At 37.8% G+C, this 20149-nt stretch overlaps 1 protein-coding gene across 1 annotated transcript; it reads left to right on the plus strand.

Annotated features, from left to right (window-relative positions):
- Positions 1-112: 112 nt before the first annotated feature.
- Positions 113-18805, plus strand: ABCE1 (ATP binding cassette subfamily E member 1). Its single transcript, XM_044430996.1, has 18 exons — positions 113-261; positions 4931-5096; positions 5447-5532; positions 6543-6640; positions 7023-7140; positions 8763-8900; positions 9085-9154; positions 10879-10975; positions 12717-12806; positions 13751-13872; positions 14150-14371; positions 15617-15676; positions 15766-15824; positions 15936-16046; positions 16130-16272; positions 16397-16519; positions 18092-18203; positions 18330-18805. Exons 2-18 carry the CDS (start codon positions 4994-4996, stop codon positions 18375-18377), a joined length of 1800 nt encoding a protein of 599 aa, XP_044286931.1. The 5' UTR covers positions 113-261; positions 4931-4993; the 3' UTR covers positions 18378-18805.
- Positions 18806-20149: the final 1344 nt, after the last annotated feature.

The raw sequence follows: 20149 nt of genomic DNA on the forward strand, positions 1-20149 counted from the left end.
GCCACAAGGCCGCCTCTCCATGCACTTCCGGCTTTCCATCCTGTTTATAGCTATCGTAAGCCTCGTCTCTATGGTGAGTGGCGCCGGCTCCTCCTCCGATGTTAGCGGCCATTTTGGCCGGGTGGCAGCGGGAGCACGTTGTCTCCGCGTCCAGCTGCGAGCCACGGGGCCCCGCGAGTCTCCCGTTGGCAGCCCCCTCCCCTTCCCCACCCCGTCCCGGACAGGGGGCTTCGCTTTCCTTTCTCCTCTCAGCCTTTTTGGGTAAGTAAAACCTGGCGGAGGGCGTTCCAAGGGAGAACCCTTTCGTGCTCCCTCCTTGTTCAGGTGGGGCCGCTCTGGCGGCTGAAGATACGGCTGCTTGGGCCGCAACTACCAACCTCGCTGTCGATGCGTTTTCTCTTTCAACCCGCTTTACGTGGGGGTGCGAACCTTGCATTCTTGCCTTCGGAGGCAGAAATCCTGGGATTCCATTGCCGCACCCCTTAGTTTTTCTCCTCCCCTCGTTTAACAATATATTCGGCTTTTTTAAAAGCCTCCTACGCGCACACGTACAGACACTTCATCTTGGGCTAAGGCCGTCCTTCATATATATCGGTTAGAAGGGAGCATCTCGTTTGATTACAAGGAATGAGGGTGTCCGTGTTCTGAAATTCCCTTTTAAAAGGAAAACTCACCAATCACCTACACTGCACCCCTTTTTGCCCGAAACAGAGACATTTTTATTTACTTAGGATGTTTTGATGGTTGCCACTTGTAAAACATCGCTTTTAATGGCTTTATTGTATGTTATTGTGACTTCCAATTCCAACGCACACTGCCCTAAAACCAGAACAGAAGGGGACATGTAAATGGTTTAAATAAACATTCATAGTGAGGAAATTGATGCTTTGAAAAGGTAAAAAGGGATGGTTTCAGCAGCTATTTTTTCAAAATCTTATTTTCATATGCATTCAGTAAATCATCATCATTATATTGCATTTATTATAAGTCAGATACATTAGAATATTACATGTACCATTAAAAAAACCTGAGTAACTCATTCCCACCTCCCTCCTCTTGTCTTGGCTGAAGAATGAGTATTTCTGTGTTAACACAGTGTTTCATGATGGCAGTCATTGTTATTTCTATGTACATTCTGGGTTGTAGGAATTACTTGTTAAAAAGTAACAAAGCAATAATTTTGGGATAAATTAAAGGCTAACCGATTTATTGTAATCGGTTAACTTCCACAGCCTTTTAAAATAACTTCATTGATAACTTTGTTCTGTCATATTAGGCAATTCTGAAGGGCTTAGAAGTCAGAAAGTACTGAAAATTATATCATTTGTGATGCAGTTTTTGACCACTGGAAAGTGGGGCAATAGAAAAAGGGTACACAAAAAATAGAAATCCTTGCTAGAGTATAGAAAGGGAAAATCTGTACACTGCACAGAAGTCAGCATACAGTTGGAACTTTGATTCCTGATCTATGTCAGCAATTCTCTTTGCCAAAGAGACAAGCTTCTTCTTAATGTGTTGTAGCTAAGCTCAGGATTTAAGTTTCACCCTTTCTTACATGCACCAGTAGTCCAACTATATCATTGTCCTCATAAGGAGAACCAACAGCTTTAAAACAAAAATGACCTGGAGGAGCTCTAGGTACAAGGAGCTACACGGTACAAGTATCATTTCATTGCATTTCAACAGGGTGGAGCTAATTGGTCTAGTAGCCAAATAAGAAATAGGATGAGAATATTAACAAATTGAACTATTGTGCAGAACCAGAATACTAGAAATCATTGTTTTCTGTGATGGTGAGACGTGTTGTTGGCAGAAGGGATTTTCTATTTCTTATGTATGCAGTAAACTACGGAGAATGGTCAGCTTGTTATTCTTTGGTGCCAATCAATTTTTGTTGTTGTGAGCCAAATGCTTAAGTATTTTGCTGCACAAACCAATCTGTTTCTGTATGTTGTGTATATTTAATGAGTATATCTAGCACTAAGCTTTCCAGTTATGAAGAGCATGATATGTATAGCATTCCATAAAAACAATGCTTACAAGATCTGAGAAAGAGAACAAGAGTAAAATACTTTTGTTTTGCTTGTATATTTACATTTACCTTTGAATTTATATGAGCTGCTTGCAATATCTTAATTTTCTTAAGTCTTAGTTTTTCCTTTGTTCAAAAGTGTATATTTTTCACTGGTGTTGCTGCTCCTATTTCTGTATTTTTTTCCATGAGAAATTCAGCCTGTACTATCCTTTCCTTTTGTCCTTCTGCTGTGTCTTCTACTATTGGAATATAGAATGTAAACTCCTTAGACAGGACCTTTTATTTTTTGCCCACCTTTTATGGGTTACTTGTTAATAAAGTCATGTGGCAAGATAGGTTAACCTATCCCATTTCTAGTCATCTGTGAGTCAAGGAGAAAATTATAGTATAGTAGACTTGGAAGGGGCCAGTAAGACCATGGGGCCCATCCCCATGCTCAATTCAGGACTTTAGGTCAAAACATTCCTAACAGATGGCTGTTGAGGGACCATAACTGAAAAGAATGAAAATTTATATTTGAGGATGTATGAAATGAAAAATGTTAGGACATCTTTATCTGTGCTGTGCTTGGAAAGTTAACAGCAGAACCCTGACTCAGGAGCTATAGCCAACATCAGTTTTCAACTACAGTTCTTGGAACTAGTGGGATAAGTTAGATTTAACATTGAATACAATCCTAGGAAAGGAAGTCTAACACGTGTAAAAGAATGCACCAAGTACACAAAGAAGCTTGTCAGGAAAATAACCCTCTGGGGTGGCCCTGGAGCTCTTTGACCACAAAGTGAATACAGCCACATATTGTGGCCTTCCAGGTTCTTGACAGATCTGTTATTTTGCAGTCTCAGACCTCTGATGGACTACCATATAATGTGTGGTACATAATAGTTGTACATGCCTGTTCTAAATAATGCAGTGCTGAACTGTTCCTACTTTCCTTTTTCTCTGATTTTGTCATCCATCCTATTGAATTGTTTCAGAAAATAGTCATGTGTTATCTCAGGCATATATGCCATCTTGTAATGTAAAAATTCATATTGCATTGTTTGGCTGAATGTACTGATTTAAGGACTACTGTGTTCTCTTATCTGACTAGTCCTGTGCTTCACAGTGAACTTATCCGGTAATAGCACATGTCTGGCACTGGTTGTGGCCAAATACCAATGACATAAGCATATTTTAAAGTTAAGTTCTTCTTAGACTATTATGAATTCTGTTGGTTTTCATTCATTTCATTCAGTACATTTACATGGTGCTTTTTAGAGAAACGTCCTCTGTCTTAAAGAGTTTGGGCAAAAGCATATATAAATGTACCAAAGATTTCCCAACCAGTCATGCAGGACTGTTTTCTGTCTAAACATGCATAGAATTGCACCCAGGTCAAATGTGTGGTTCTTGATAGTGGAACATACATGTTAACTGTCTGCTCAGAAAAGGCCAATTTAAACAAGCAGGTATTGTACCGAAGATAAGTAAAGAAGAAAGCTGATGATGAAAGTTCTCAATTAGTCGCCTCAACCTGTCAGTTCTTGTAATGCCTGATTTTCATGTCAGTTCATTTGCAGTTAAATATTTTGGGCAAAGAGTTGTCACTGGAAGGAAGCTAATATTTTGCTTAGCTTGTAATTTTGTAGCGTTCTTTTCAGTAATCATGGTAAAGTAGGGAGCATAGTTTCCAGAGGCAGATAGTTATGAGACAATGATCACATCTTGAAGGCTTAAATAAAAGCTTGTTCGTAGTATTTGTCTGTCTTTTTTCAGTTTCTTCCTTACTAGTTGTATCCTTTCATAGGTTTTCGTTGGTTGTACATAGAATGGAATTGATTAATTTGTTGTTTGAAGGGTATTTCTGTTATGCTAGGACACATGGCTGTGAATTGGCCCACTATATGTGACTGTTTCCTGCAGTTTGGCTAGCACAACCAGCATTTCGGTATCACACTGGCCTACCTGTTATCACACTAAAATGTTAAAGTGAAGAATGAAATTATTCTGCTGCATGTATGCATGTTCTCTGGGATATATTTCCATGAATGAAAAATGAAAAATAATTTGTCAACTTCCAGTGATCAAGGAATTAGAAGTATATGCAGTCTATCTGATTGGATGTGCTTCTGTAATGGACACAATTTAGGATGCTTAAAATTCTTACACTCAGAGATCACAAAACTGCTTTAAAACATGATCAGGTATATCTTGTGTTACCAATGTACTTCTTGGAGAGTAAGAAAGCGTGCCTGATTTCCCCTTCCTTCCTTCATTTATTTGTAGCTTTCCTTAGCAAAAACTGGTACTTCTGTCAATGCTTGATATTTTGGAGCAGTGTACAACTCTTCCCTGATTAATAGGAATATCCCTTATTGTGACATATTAGAAAAATTTTCTGACTGAATGAAGGAAGTCTAGTAAGATAGAATTAACTCCATACCAGCCAGGCTCAGTCTTTCTTAGAGAGGGATGAGTGTGTATGGATAGCAGAGGGAATGTGGGAGGGAGAGGATACTGTTCAGCTAAACAGACCACTTCTAGATATACAGAAAGATCTGAATCACTGACAGAGGACTGTCTGAAAGTTGTCAGGTTTTGTTTTGTTTTTTTTTAATATGTGAAGTCTCTTGATTAAGCTTTACTATTCTTGTATTGCTGATGAGCAGTCTAGATAATAGATACGCACTCTGCCAAGCCTGGTCCTGAAGAGTGTGCCCTCCAAAGGAAATAACAATGGGTATCAAGGTGGAGAGTAATAACATGGATCTAGGGTTCACCAACACAGCTGAATATGTTGTAGAAATTAGACCAGAACTTATTTAAGTAAACATAAATATATAGTTAAGTGTTCCTTATTCGGTGTTCTCCAATCTAGCATTCACTTGCTCTTTGTTCTTGTTTTTTGTTTAGAACTTGAACTGTCCATCTCCATTTTGGAATTTTTAGTCTCTCTATAATTCTAAGTTCCTCATTATGGCTGATAAGCTAACAAGAATTGCTATTGTAAACCATGACAAGTGTAAACCAAAGAAATGCCGCCAGGAATGCAAGAAGAGCTGCCCTGTGGTTCGAATGGGTAAGGAACTGAAGAATGCTTATGTAGAACTAGATTGTAAAAATGGGAAAGTGGAGCAGGAAAAAAATAAGTGTTAGTTTCCTAGCCTCCAAAATCGTATTCTTAGGTACCTGATGTATAATCTGCCTTCCTTGTTGGTTTTTGAAATTTTGAATAAGTTGTGATGGAAAGTATTGTCAAAGAGATAGGAAGAAGTTGGGGTAATTAGAGTATGAATGCTTAGTAATTAATTTAGGACTTTTGGTGATCTTGGTCATAAATTTATGCTGGTGCAGTTTCTTTGTCACATTATATAGTAATGCTTGTGATTGTAAGAGTATGCTTTCCCCTTTACCATTCCTTTTCACCAGGAAAACTGTGCATAGAAGTAACATCACAGTGCAAAATAGCATGGATTTCTGAAACATTATGTATTGGTTGCGGTATTTGCATTAAGGTAAGGATGATGGCTTCTCAGTCATCACTGTGCTTGAATTTGAATGGTCTTCTTTTCACCTTCACTCTCCCACTTGGATACTTGGACTTGGATACTTCCTCCCTGTCTCCCTTGCTCCCAAATATTCAGGCAAACATGGTGAGAACTGTTTCTCATTCCACCATGCATGTGAAAGGATGCAGTCCAGTCTGTACATTCTCACTGGACCAGTTTGTATGACAGTCCACTGTGAGTTATTTAACCTACAGTGAGGTTACAGCATGTGAACGGCACACACAGACACCATTTTTCATATTGAATCCCCATTTGGTTGTTGTGGTGTGCAAACCTGGTGAGTATGTGTTATGCAAACGTTAAAGAGAACAAACCATGCTTGCTGAATTTGCATAACACAACAACCCCTGATCAAGGGTTAGATATGCAAAGTGGTGTCCACAGGTGCTGCAGGTCTTTGTGGTTAAATAACTCATGATGAGCCACATTGTATTATGTGAACAAGGTCACTATGTATCTATAAGGGTAAAGGGGGAGTTTAATCTTTAATGTAGATGGATCCTACTTTTTTAAGCCAATGCTTAGCAACATGGATTTCACTGATTCATTTTATTTTGTTCCTATTTTCCTACCTACGTTCTCTGACTCCCAAGTATGCCATTCCAGATGGCCAAAATGTTAAAACAATAATGTCTTTATTTTTTAAATTAAACATTCTATAATTCTTGCGAACCAATGGTGCATCCTGATATGTGTGGTAAGTATATTTAGATCTGGTTTTGAATTGGGGAAGTTAAATGCTCTGATGATCCTGGTCTATTTGGAAATATCTTTCCTCTTCACAAGTCTGTTTCAAGAGGAACTTGAGAAACTTATTGATTATCCCACATAGTCTGGGATAAGTCTCAGTAAAATAATTATGTAGAGGTGTTAAAATATACTGGGGTTATATTGGAATATTAATCACTGATCGGATTTCTTCTTGATTCTTTTTATCAATCTTGTTTGTGTTACAGAAATGTCCTTTTGGAGCCTTGTCAATTGTTAACTTACCTAGCAACTTGGAGAAAGAAACAACACACAGATATTGTGCCAATGCCTTCAAACTTCACAGGTATCTCCTTCCTACAGACTAAAAATGTTGATATAATCTAAATGTAATGTGTTCCAGATGTTTGTAGAAGCAAATGGTTTTTTTCAGTCTCTGTCATATGGACTGAATGTATTCTCCCTAGGTAAAATCTAGTATTGTGTCAGTAGACATTTGCTTACATAGTGGAACTTCTCCCTCTTGCCTGCATCACCAGTGCTTCCTAAAATCTGCTTGAGAGGGTACCCTAACACTCCGGAACAGATTTTGGGTGGTAAGAGGGATTGGCCTACTCCCTTGTTCTACTAGTGAAGATGAGCAAACAAACTGAATAAGTGTAAATATCTTGTTTCAGGTAGTGCTCTGTCCATTTACTGTTCTATTACCATTCAATTGTTTTATAAAGGTTGCCTATTCCACGTCCAGGAGAGGTGCTGGGATTGGTTGGAACAAATGGTATTGGAAAGTCAACTGCCTTGAAAATCTTAGCAGGAAAACAGAAGCCAAACCTTGGGAAATATGATGTATGTATTGCAAATATGTACCAAGTATGATGCCTTAAAATTTTAAACTGTGGTTTTTTGTTTTTTTGTTTGGTTGGTTCTTGCAAGCTCTAGAAATTTCCATTTGTAAGAGTGGCAGCAGTACTTGGACTCAGTGAGTGAACCTGTGCAATAATTAGCAAGTGTTCTTACAAAATGTAGAACAAGTGCTTTTTTATGTCAGGTTGTTCCATGTGAGGATATGGAACAGTGGATGGGAGAGGGAAAAGATGCTGAGGGAGAGAACCATTGAGCAGCAGTGATGACAAGTATCACTGTAAGTTAAGGTGGGCAACATTTTTCTGCCTGCAGTCCAAATTGAAAAAGAGGAACAGTCTTGGGTACATTCCATCTGTGGACAGGACTGAAGATAGACTGAAAGGATCAAATGTAATTGTCATTTTAAGCCTACTCAGAATTAAGCATGACAAGGTTTCTGCTTGCCTACTGAGAAGTAAGCTGCTCTTCTGTCTGCAAGGATATGCATCTCAACTCTGCAGGATATATAAAGGCTAATTGCATTAAATACCCTGTTAGTACCAATTCTTGATTAGAGATAATAGTAAAAGAAGCTTGAAACCCATAGAGGAATTCCTGGGGGGTTGCATCTGGCCACAGCCTGGAGTTTCCGCTTCCCTTCTGCAAGTGTTTTTGCACTCCATTCCTATCAATGTTACTTTTGTTTTGTTCTTTTCAGAGTAATTTCTTTTACTTTCTTCTACATTTCCACAGCTGTACTGTAGACTGAGTAAACAGCACAGTTAAGCACCTTCCTTGAGTATAGTATTCATTGGAACTGGGTGTATGTGAATTAAATTCAAGCATTTAAATTCTAATGCTTCAATTGGCATATCATATTTGGGTAAAATAAACCCTTATTGTATAATTAGTAAGGATATTCTTACTTTTCCATAAAAGTTTTAAAACTTTGATTTCTGGGGGGAATTGCATAACTAAGCATTTGCTTACATCTTACCAATTCTGGCTACTTGATGTTGAGCTTTTTTAAATTTTACGATTTCCTAGAAATGGTGAACTACCAAAGGGAAGAACAGAGTGATTTTTTAATCATATTCTATACAAGATGGATATGCTAAATTGTGTACTGAAGATATTCTTTCTACATTAACTTTCTTCAAATTTGCCTCCTAAAAACATTGCCTGGCAATTTCTGTGATCTAGACATGCCTCACTTCTGCTTCTAATCAACCGTCTACGATGGACCAGAACATAGCTTCTAAGTTGGGCATGTGAACCTGGTTTATTTAGGGGTGAAACATCCCAGTGGGTAACTGATGGTTTATTGTTGTGTCATGTTTGCAACCTGGGACCAGGACAATCATAGGTTGTTGATAGCAGATATGGGAGGCAGCATGCTCACTGCCACTCATACCATTATATGTGAATTTAGTCATTGTGGGTGAACTAAGAAGACCTATCAGCTAGCGGTCCTTAGCTGCAGCTGCTGCAGTTGTAAATGTTTAATATAGGTCTGGAAGAACACTTCACTTTTATTAATGTTTTCAGTATGCCATCTGATGAATCTTGCCTTGAGGCATGTTTTTTGCTCTTCTCAAGTGTTTATTTAAAATACATCTATATAGGATCCACCTGATTGGCAAGAAATCCTGACTTACTTTCGAGGATCTGAGTTGCAGAACTACTTCACAAAGATCCTGGAAGATGATCTTAAAGCCATCATTAAACCTCAGTATGTGGACCAGATTCCTAAAGCTGCTAAAGTGAGTAAAATAAAATAATTGGCTAAATGAGTGCAGGATGCTGGGTGGGAGGAGGAAACAGGCATTTCTTTCAGTGGTTCATGAAAGTCAGATTCTCAGTTATATTAAAAATGGGCTAAAACTTTAGTTTGCTGTCTCAGATTGTAGCTTAAAAAGGAGGCCTGATTGTTTTGTATCATGATAGGGAACAGTGGGCACGATATTGGACAGGAAGGATGAAACTGGCACCCAGACTGTTGTATGTCAGCAGCTTGGTAAGTAATATTTTAATGTAAAGATAATGAGAGTAACACTGGTAGAGTAATTTTAATGACATTTAATTAGATGTTCTTAAATTATTTACAGTCTGTATTCAGTGCAAAATGATCTGTATTAGCTGCTGCTGAAACTATATTTATGTACGTGTCTATCCTGTCATGTCATTGAAATGGGGACCTCTTGGGGAAACTAAGAATGAGTTGAATCCAGACTAAAATGGTCACACTTGACATTCCATTAGAAATCTGTAGAACTTAATCTAGGCATGATTAACTTGCCTCATTAATTTCAGTTAGGATTAAAACATAACCAGATTCAGCCATAATAAAATGAATTAAAGCAGTTTCATCAAAGGAATATAACATAAATTACTGAATGTAAAGGAAAACTGATAACAAACTAGTATATTGACAAGCAGCAGGCCAAAATTGGTTTCATCTGGGAGTCAAATCCATTATTGAAGGGTTCTGCAGATGGCTTCCAACCCCTTCATCCGTGCTCTCATTCCCTTTCTCCAGCTACCGATCATGTGGTAAATTTCAAGCTTTCATGCAGTTTTTCCAATTTTAAACGGTTGAACTGCCTCTCCTAAGGCTTCGTTGTTGGCAGTAAGAGCTTTGCCATTTTAGTAGTTTTTGTCCCCACCTCATTTGTCTTCAGTCCACCCTGTCACTGGAAATACAGTCCTATAGATCTTCTCAGAAATTAAATTCAACTGAGAGAACTCCAGTGTGCCTCCTATACTGACCTGTGCCTCTGATCTCAGAAGACAGGGGAGACTTTCACAGCCTCTACAGAAACAAGTCCACGAAGCTGGAACTAGATTCCCTGCAGTCGGAAGTCTGTTCATAGGATGCTCCTCTTGGAGGAAGAAGAGGAGATGATTTTTCCAGTTCTTCCTTTCTCCCCTGCAGTGTGTTGTGTCCTTTAAAGCTGGTCTGAGAGGTTGAGAAGGTCCTCTGAAACAGTGTTTTGTGGTGGAGCTGTGAGATACAGAGAAAAGGAAAATCAGGGGGAAAAATCACCAACAAGCAGAAGAAGACTGCTTGGATTTCATTTCCTTCCACAAACTGAAGGAATCATTAGACCAGGCTCTATTCCTAAGGTCACAGGGAATTTATACCTGCAGCTGAGAGTTCATTCTCTGAGGATTTGTCCCCTCCAACTAGTAAGGAGACCTATCCGATTTTACTTCAAGTTATTGTTCTAATCTAGTACAGCTAAAATTATTATACAATCAGAATCTAATAAAACTAAAATTATTATTAAACTTTGTTCATATAAGGACTGTGTAATTGCTCACCATGGTCTACTAATAAAAGGAACATGTGTGCTTCACCCGGAACAGAAGCAGCTGAACTTGAAATTTTGAAAAATGGGGGATCCCACATTTCTCTGCATTTCTTGCTCCCAGCAAGAAACCTTGGGAGCAGCTCCAGTTCCAACCTGTAACCATCACATGACATGCTAGAGCCTAATTTGAATATCTGCAGACCCTTCCTCCCCCATTGCATCTTGGGTTTCTGAATATGCTGTGCCTTTACTCATAAGTCATTTTCCCCTTCTCTATTTTCTTGCCCGGATACCTTTTGCAACATTTAAGTTTCTACACTTACAACATGAGTACAGCACGGATGTTAATATTCTGAAGTATAGCAAGTTGACATTTTAGAACATTCAGTATAATCTTGATTGCAAAAAAGAAATAAATCTTTTGCAGATTTGTCCCATCTGAGAGAACGAAATGTTGAAGATCTATCAGGAGGAGAACTTCAGAGATTTGCCTGTGCTGTGGTTTGCATCCAAAAGGCTGATATGTGTGTAACATTTTTCTTAGAGACTTCTGTAATTTTTGTACTGTTAGAATATTTTCCTTGTTGCTAGAATGAACCGACCTGGCCTCCTGTGATTGGGTTGTTCAGGTTGAGTTGTGCTTCTTTAATTTAATGGTGTTTCTGCTTGTAGTTCATAGATGCTGTTTTTAACAGGCCAAGAATTTCAAAAATTCAAAGTTAATTAGACCTTGATTATAGGACAGTTTTCCATATAGACATTGCCCTCTGTATTTTATCACTTCTAAAATACATTGTGACTTGGGTCACCAGGAACTACATTACATTACAAATTAGCTATGCTTGTTGAATCTGCAAGACTTCTTACCTGTACTGATCTTGGAATAAACAGTAGTGATGCATAAAGCCTGGAATTTGGTGAAAGCCCATAACAGGTTGTCAAGAAGACTTGGTAGGTTTTAACACAGTATGCTTCACAAAGCTTTTCTTGTTTTCTTTTTCAGAGTATAAACATTCATAGCTATAGTTTTCTTTACATTTCAATAGAATGTATTATTCAGCATGTTAGGCACATTTTGCATCAGAGTTGTCGAACTTGTATTCTGAAGACAGTGAACAGGGCCTAACAATAAAAGTTTCCACGCAATTTTCCCCCTTTGTGTGGCTGTTCACTTTCTAGCAAAGTCTGCATAAATAAGTATCATGGGTTACAGTGTTCTAGAGTGCATCTGTTGAATGTAGGAAAGCAGAGATGAGGAATGGATGTGCTTCTCAAAGGGCTCCTTAAAAAGCAGACTGACAAATGCACGTAAAACAGCAATACTGAAAAATTTATAAGAAATTTACTTCTTAATCTCCATGTGCAGCATTAAATCTACTTCCCTGGATCAATTCTTGTTGCCCTGAGACAAAAAAGCAGCCTGGATGCAAATTTCAGTCAATTTCTAGGGAATTTTTTTTTTTGGCCAAGGGAGTTTTTTTGTGTTTAAAAAAATAAACCCTGTAAATGGTAAGTTACTGAAATTAGCACTATTGTTTACCCCCATGGATGTGACAGGATTAAGTGGTAGGTCTGCTTCTGTGTAAATTTTGTAGTGGAAAGTACTACTAGAGTCAAATATACTCCACCTTGTTGGGGGTATTCTTAATAACTTTCACAACACCAGATATGGAGGAATTCTGTGAGTGAAACTGAGCAGATTGAGAATTTGTTAGGAACTTTTGGTCCAGATATTACTTATCTGGTTGTTGGCTTCTTATAATCGGCTATCATGGCTTTCCAAGAGGATGGCAAATGCTGGAGCATAATTGAAAAGAGGTATGACCAACAGAATATTGCAGTATATTCTCAATTTTTAACAAGAGTGCTTCTGTTCCTGTTTCAACCATCATGCCATCCAGAACATTAGAATCATCAGGGTTCAAGCAGGCTAATTCATTTCTCCCCTCCACACACACACACACACACACAGTTATTTTTTCTTTTCTACTAATTTTCAGCATTTTTGACTCCAGAAAGTTACTGAGTAGGGTCAGTCCTTATTGGGCTGTTTGGGGGTTGTTTGTATATTTGCCTCCCTTTTTCGTTTAAATACTATTGTTTATACTTTTACTTTCCTTGAAGTTAAGATGGTTTATTGGTATGCCTGCCTTATTTCTTTTTGGCTCCAGTCCTATTGGCACTTGGGCCACCTGAGTTCATCATTAGAGGGAATGAAGTTCATCTTAGATGAACTTAAAGTCTCTTTCCCTTTCCTTGTAATAGCTTTATGTTTGATGAGCCCTCCAGCTACCTGGATGTTAAGCAGCGTTTGAAGGCCGCCATTACAATTCGATCTCTGATAAATCCAGACAGGTAAGTACTGGATAAATCTGGTCTTGGTAAAATGAACCCATAACTGTTAGTGCAGTTGATACGGAAATAATGTAGTCCACCCTGGTAAAGGTATACATCTATTACAAGTTTCCATGTGTAGTAGTGTTTTGTCCTGAAGTATCTGAATTGGCAAAAGGTTTTGTAGTTTGAGCTGGAACAGAAGTTAGTGTCCCTCTTCTTAAATACCTGCTTTCTGAATTCACTAAGTCTCAGGATGATATTGTTAGGTTTTATTTCAGCTAAGAAACATCAGGACTTAAGATTGCTTGTTCCTGGGAAATAGTCCATGGATTTCAATACTAATATGTTTTTTTCCTAGTTATCTCTAGAGTCACCTTGAGAACACTGTCTGCTTTCTTATATTTTTAAAGATTGTAACTTCATTCTATCAAACTTGCGACTCTTTACTTTTGGCTAGAGAAACGGGACTTCGTATAGATTTAAATATGTTTTTAAGTTATCATAAATAGAAAAAAATGTGGGGGCTGACCCAGCAGGTCCGATGTTTCTGATTATTGATATTGTTTTTAGTTTTCTTTTGTTTTAGGGTTATTTTGAATAAAACTTACTATTTTAAAAAATGCTGAAAAAAAAGGTTGTAACTTCAACTCTTATCTCAGTAATGGCAGTGTTGTGTCTACTTTTGTAAAATAATTTGGTGAAGTAGATAAAGGATTTGCCTTATTTTCAAACTGATGTTCTGGTCAAATAATTCTGTTGACAGAATTTTCTGTACTTGCAATTTACCATTGTGTTTATTATATACAGTGAACTCTTGATAACATGTACTAGATCAGTAATAGAAAAATGCTGCTTTTGTTTGTCATAATGTTTTCCCTTGAATATTCTGAAAAGACTTGTATTAAAATCTCTGAAGTACCTGTTTATTATAAAATAACAGATTTCTAACATTTATTTTCTAGATACATCATTGTTGTAGAGCATGACCTCAGTGTGCTAGATTATCTTTCGGACTTTATATGCTGCTTATATGGTGTGCCAAGTGCTTATGGTGTCGTCACTATGCCTTTCAGTGTAAGAGAAGGTAACTATTATTAAATCTACTTGCTCTTATTGTATTTGTTATGAGAGTTAAGTTGATTTGTATAGTTTTTTTATTCCTTTCTTCATGTGTTTTCCTCTGAACACTGTGAGGATAATAATCATTTGCACATTTCCAGAGGAAAACTTGCCACAGAATAGCCCATAATGGAGATAACTTGTACTCTGTGCTAGTTTTCCACCCTGCCCTATCAATTATCTTCCTATGATCATATAATGAATTTGGTACCCTTATTAATGAAAGCTTCCTTTTTTTACAGGCATAAATATTTTCTTGGATGGCTATGTTCCTACAGAAAACCTAAGATTTCGAGATGCATCTCTAGTTTTCAAAGTGGCAGAGACAGCCAATGAAGAAGAAGTAAAGAAGATGTGCATGTATAAATATCCTGGAATGAAAAAAAAGATGGGGGAGTTTGAACTGTCAATTGTGGCAGGAGAGTTCACTGACTCTGAGATAATGGTGATGCTGGGCGAAAATGGTAGGTATCTTTCAGTTTGGAGAAATCAGCACACTTTTGCAGGACTTAAATCCAGAGGCTGTTGCAGGAGCTTGAATGAGATTCTTGATCGTAGGTGTTAAAGTTGGAGCCTCCCTAAGTTAAAGATAACTTGACATCACATAACAAATGTCCATTGTCATAAAATAATTAATTCCCTGAATCCTTATTAATGATAGAATGAAGAACATATGCAAAAACAATATGGATTGAATTTTAGCTGCTTCCTGGCCTCATGCAAACCAGTACCAATTCTTTAAAACATTAAATGCTCCCATTGATGTTTGTAAAACAATTGTGTTGATTGAAAATGTCATTCCAAAAGGAAACAAGATAGTAGTGAACAGTAAAATACATGTAAGCTTGTCTCTTAATCAAAGTATAAGTTTCCAGTTTCTTCATATTCCATACAACTACTAAAAGCCCAGTACCTCAACATAATTTTATCATACATGTAAGCTGGTGAAGCTGAAGCTGGTTCTGTTGGGTGGGGTGCAGTTAGTATTTTTATTGGCAAGTTTTGTTCTGTTTCTAATTGGTTTCCTTTTACAGATTGTTAAAGCAAAGTTACTTTAATCTTGCTTTTCATTACTATTAGCCATTTTGTTTGATGTAGAGGCAGGGCACAAATTCAGTCAAACATGGGCTCTCAGTTAACCTCTAAAGTTGTAGCAGAATATAAAATGAGAGGTGAGGTATGTGGGGTGCCCAAACCATTCAGGGTTGTAAAAGTCAAAACATCTGGTACTTTGAATCTTGCCTGAAAGAGAACTGAGAATTTGTGCATCAAAAACTCTATGACATGCCAGTGGCAGGCAGTTGTATTCCACACTAGTTAAAATTTCTAGTCTTTTACAGAGCACCATGTAGAGCACATGAGAATAAGCTGAGGTTGCAATACTGTACCCATTTATGTGGAACTTCTGAGTTAAACCTGTATTGAATTGTTCTGTAAGAGTTCTCTAGCAGTTTGGTTTTACTTGTACATGCATCACAATGTTGAGTGTGTTTTTTTATTAAGCTTTACTGCTCCTTTAGTAAGAAATGTAAGTATGGACAATGTTTCTTTGAGTATTAATGCAGTGGCTCTGATGACTTTTAGACACTCATAAAAAGTACTATTTTCTTAGAACTTTTTCCAGTGTTTTTATGTGCAGATAAATCTAGTTATTATTGAATCCCAACTGCCAATTAGCTTTTAACAAGGACTTTTTTTAAATCTTTTAGGAACTGGCAAAACAACGTTCATTCGCATGCTTGCAGGGAGGCTTACACCTGATGACAAAAGTAATGTTTGTGTACTGATTTAACATAAAATTTAAAACCTTGATTTCATGTTTTATTGGCCATGACCACGTACAGTCTGTCTCTTACAGGTGAAGTGCCAGTTTTAAATGTTAGTTATAAGCCACAGAAGATAAGTCCTAAGTCTACTGTAAGTGCTGCTGCTTTGTTTCACTTAAATACTTTCTGGACTTTAGTAATGGAAAAAGGCATTAGAAAAACAAGAGATACTTTGACTAAGTGTGAACTTTTTATTGTATAGGGAAGTGTACGTCAGCTACTTCATGAGAAGATTCGAGACGCCTATACACATCCACAGTTTGTGACTGATGTAATGAAGCCTCTGCAGATTGAGAATATTATTGATCAAGAGGTATTATCTGTGTGACAGCATTAGCAGTTGTGATGTGTTTTTTCTAATGTGTTAAGTGAACTTTTAAATATTGCTTTTGTTAGGTACAAACATTGTCTGGTGGTGAGTTGCAGCGAGTTGCTCTCGCCCTCTGTCTTGGCAAGCCTGCTGATGTCTACCTGATTGATGAACCTTCTGCGTATCTGGACTCAGAACAACGTCTGATGGCAGCTAGAGTTGTCAAACGGTAAGCTGGGTAGCAGATTAAGAGAATGGAGAATACATTCTGCAAAAGTTTCACTGGGGCCTAAAGATAGTTTAATTTTGTAAAAAAGATTGCAGAAATTTCATAAAATCTCTTTCCATTTCAGTTTCATTCTCCATGCAAAGAAAACTGCCTTTGTGGTAGAGCATGACTTCATCATGGCTACATACCTAGCAGATCGTGTCATTGTCTTTGATGGAATTCCATCTAGGTGCACAGTGGCAAACAGGTAATAAGCAGCATGAACGAGCAGAAGAGAAAGCCTAGAGTGTATACCTTCCATATATTACTATTGTGGAATGAACTACTGTTACATTTTGCTCATGCTAGATGGGGAAGGAAGCCTATTACCTAAGCCTTGTGGCCATTTTTTGGTTTCATGAGAATGCCTTGCCAGTGTGTGTAATTGTCATGAACCAATCAGAGTGAGGCTATCCTGGCATCACTCTGGAACCTTGATAGAACTGAAACTGGTGGTAAGTTCCCAGCATATTTATTTCCTAGATAACATTGAACCTTAACACAAGTTGAAATACAGAAATAATATTGCAAAGGTACAGTGTTGATTAAGCATTATATTAGGTCAACCAATATATTTCTAAACCCTCCAGGTGAAGCTGTGGGACTTGGAGAGGGGTCCACAGAGGTTGGAGGTTACCTTCTTCTGATATACAGATCATATTAGAAGGGGAACAAATTTAAAGCAAAACTGCAGAGATGGGAGGTAATAGCACTAATCAGGGATGATTTTAAAGATACATGTCTGAAACACAATATAAGAGGAGGGAGTAAATGAAAAATGCTACCTTTAACAGGAATAAAAATCTGAGGAGTGAAAGCGGCATTCTTGCTGTTTGTTCCTCGAAGACTTTGCAGAAGGCATTTAAAAATAGTACTGTGCTGACTTCAGTGTTTCCCCACAGACATTAGGGACCTCTAGGGGAAATTCATAAGGGTGCCTATTTCACCTTCCTTTGCCCCACTTCCAAAACAAAAAAATCCTTTATTTGAGGACACCAGTTTCTCTAACAGCTTCTGGTAGCAGATAATCTAGTTTAGCAATTTTCTGGTTTCTCATTTATAATTGAGCACCAGTGTGATGTAGTAGTTAAGAGTGTGGGAATGGGACTCAAGAGATTTGGGTTCTAGTCCCTTATGGCTCACTGGGTGAATTTGAGCCTGTCAGACACTTTCAGCCCAACCTACTTCACAGGGTTGCTGCTGTGAGGATAAGATTGAGAATTATAGAAGCCACCTTGAGTTCCCTTGAAGGAAAAAAGGCAAGATACAAATATAATTAAAATAATTTTGTTTTATAGCAATGAACATATATAGCAATATAGTATAGGTGGAATGAGGCAGTCCCCTCCCCAAAATACTTTAGATTCAGAATGTATTCTTTCCAACGTTTTCTGGAAAATTATTTAAAATCTAGGGCATCCCAAAGTGATTCCCTGCCAACTATCCCTTATTCCAAGATTTCCCTGCAACTGAATTCTTACTGTTCCAACCTCCTTGGGACCCCATTTTATCCTTTCCCCAGATCTTAACTTTCCACAGCAGTGACAAACGATGCCCAGCTAGTCATTGGGCATAATTCAGAGTAAGCCTTTATTTCATTTTCAGGAACCACATACAGCTTTTCAGGCAAAATTCATAAAAAGGTTTCCATAAAAATCCGGATGATGCTGTAGTTGATGTACTAGTCTTAGAAAAGTTTTATTTGAGTGGGAAATGGTAAAATAGCTTTCATTTACAAGTTGCTTTAGGAAGCTAATATGTACTTCTATCTTCTTTACAGTCCTCAAACTCTTTTGGCTGGCATGAATAAGTTTTTGTCACAGCTTGAAATTACTTTCAGAAGAGATCCTAATAATTATAGACCAAGAATAAACAAACTCAATTCAATCAAGGTAAAACTAGCAGTAGGACAAGAACTAGTTTCTTTTATATTCCTTTCCCTGTCTAAAGAGTACCTGTGCAGGTATCTATAAGCATTTCATGTAATTTAGTAATGGTGTTTTGTTTTTCTTATCCAGGATGTGGAACAGAAGAAAAGTGGAAATTACTTTTTCTTGGATGATTAAAAGAAAAATTGGTCATCAGTTTGTAGAAGTGAAAACTTTGTTATATGAAATGCAATCAGGTTTTAAAATGCCGCACTCATTCCAGAGATTAAAATAGAATGTTACTGTTAAGTAACACTTACTGCCCAGTAGCAATGTCAGAGTACCACTTTTTTGCCTCTTGAGGCCATCTTTTGGATGTAATATTTCAAAACAGACAGCTGAATTTCTCATACCAAGAGACTACATGGTTTTTCACAATGGAGATATTTTGGTTCAAATGTAACTTATTAATGTATCAGATGCTGACTTGTTTCCAATTTTAAGCCTTTCAGCTGTTTTCTGTACAAGGTGGTTTACAAATATGTCAAGACATAGACATGACTATTTTAAACGATTCTGACTCTCTGTAAATGAGGGTTTCTCAAATAAATGTTAATCTAAATCTGCATCTGCATTTGAATGTCAGTGAGCCAAAGGATTAAGCTTCAAACAACATTCATAGTCTTACCTTGAGGAGCAAGGTTGCTGGTGAGTTTTTAGTAAATTCTCACTAGTTTTAAGATTGATGCTTATTGTGAATTAATATCTCTTGCATTCCTTAAAACCACCCTTCCCCAACCTAGTGTTCTCCAAATAGGGTTAGACTACAACTCCCATCATCTTCCAGTGACGGATTGGTGGGAGTTGTTGTCCAATCCTATCTGGAGGACACCAAGTTGGAGAAAGTTTTCATTAAACACATTCCTCAAGTGTCTTAACTGATACAAACTCTCCTGCATGTTGTTTGCCGGTGTGGTCTCTGCTAGCGCTAAATCAGCCAAGTACTAGTTTCAGCCCTTGCTGATATGATCCATGTATGAACAATCCACTGTGGGTATTTTATCCGTGGTGAGGAAAGCACAATTTTGAATATGCAGTCCTCTCCAAAGGGATTGTCATGACATGTGAACCCAATGAGCATGGGTTATAGATCTGCAATTCGGTATCTGCACAATTATGCATGATGAGCAGTAGTGTGTCATCCAAACCCACTCAGGTCAAGAATGTTTCGGATTTAGATGCATGTACTGGCTGTACATGATTGTGCTTTCATTATTTTTGAAGAAATTCCGTGTGCATTTGCACACTTCTTGGGCGATAGAAAAAAATTGTTTTAGGTATATACTCGGTTGCAGTTTACAAACTTAAGGGCCATGTCACACATCATATTGCTGTTCCAGCACTGTTTTGCTATGTATCCAGGAACATCCAGGAACATTTTTGGATTGATTCCTGATGTGTGAACCAAGCAACTTTGGCTTGTTTAGCGGTCAAACAACCTGTGGATGAGATTAACGCTTGTCATTTAGGAGTTAAGCATGCTGGGTTCATTTTCTTAAAAGTATAGGAAGCAAGAGAACATGTGTAAGTTTGCATTTACAAACAGTCCATTTATTCTTGGATCGTCTGAGCTGGGCCGAAAAGTTCTATGGTCTTGTTGTAAAATAGCTTGCTTATGGGATTGCGCTGACACTCATGGGGAGAAAATTCTATTCTTTTGAATCTTGTTTATGTCTCTTAACTGGAAGTGTTCTTTTGTCTGTATTGGACTTAGTCCTTCATAATTTGGGGTCCCAGTGACTGCCCTCCCTGATAATACAGATTTTTCAGGGCACCCCTCCATTGAAGCATTTAGTTTACTCATTCCTCCCCACAAACTTTGCTTCAGCAAGACCATAACTTTTGCGTGAAGTCCACAAAACGTAACACCAAACTAATTCTTTTCTGGCAGCCATCTCCATATGAAGAGT

This window comes from Varanus komodoensis, unplaced genomic scaffold (assembly GCF_004798865.1).
Source record: "Varanus komodoensis strain SLA01 unplaced genomic scaffold, ASM479886v1 scaffold21, whole genome shotgun sequence".
NCBI classification, from domain to species: Eukaryota; Metazoa; Chordata; class Lepidosauria; order Squamata; family Varanidae; genus Varanus; species Varanus komodoensis.

What these genes read in the sequence shown, in the direction of transcription:
- ABCE1 (XM_044430996.1), top strand. Translation starts at nt 4,994, where the DNA reads ATGGCTGATAAGCTAACAAGAATTGCTATTGTAAACCATGACAAGTGT. An exon ending in GCTTACACCTGATGACAAAA is followed by an intron (nt 15,677 to 15,765) that starts GTAATGTTTGTG and finishes TGTCTCTTACAG; the next exon opens with GTGAAGTGCCAGTTTTAAAT. An exon ending in AGAATATTATTGATCAAGAG is followed by an intron (nt 16,047 to 16,129) that starts GTATTATCTGTG and finishes TGCTTTTGTTAG; the next exon opens with GTACAAACATTGTCTGGTGG.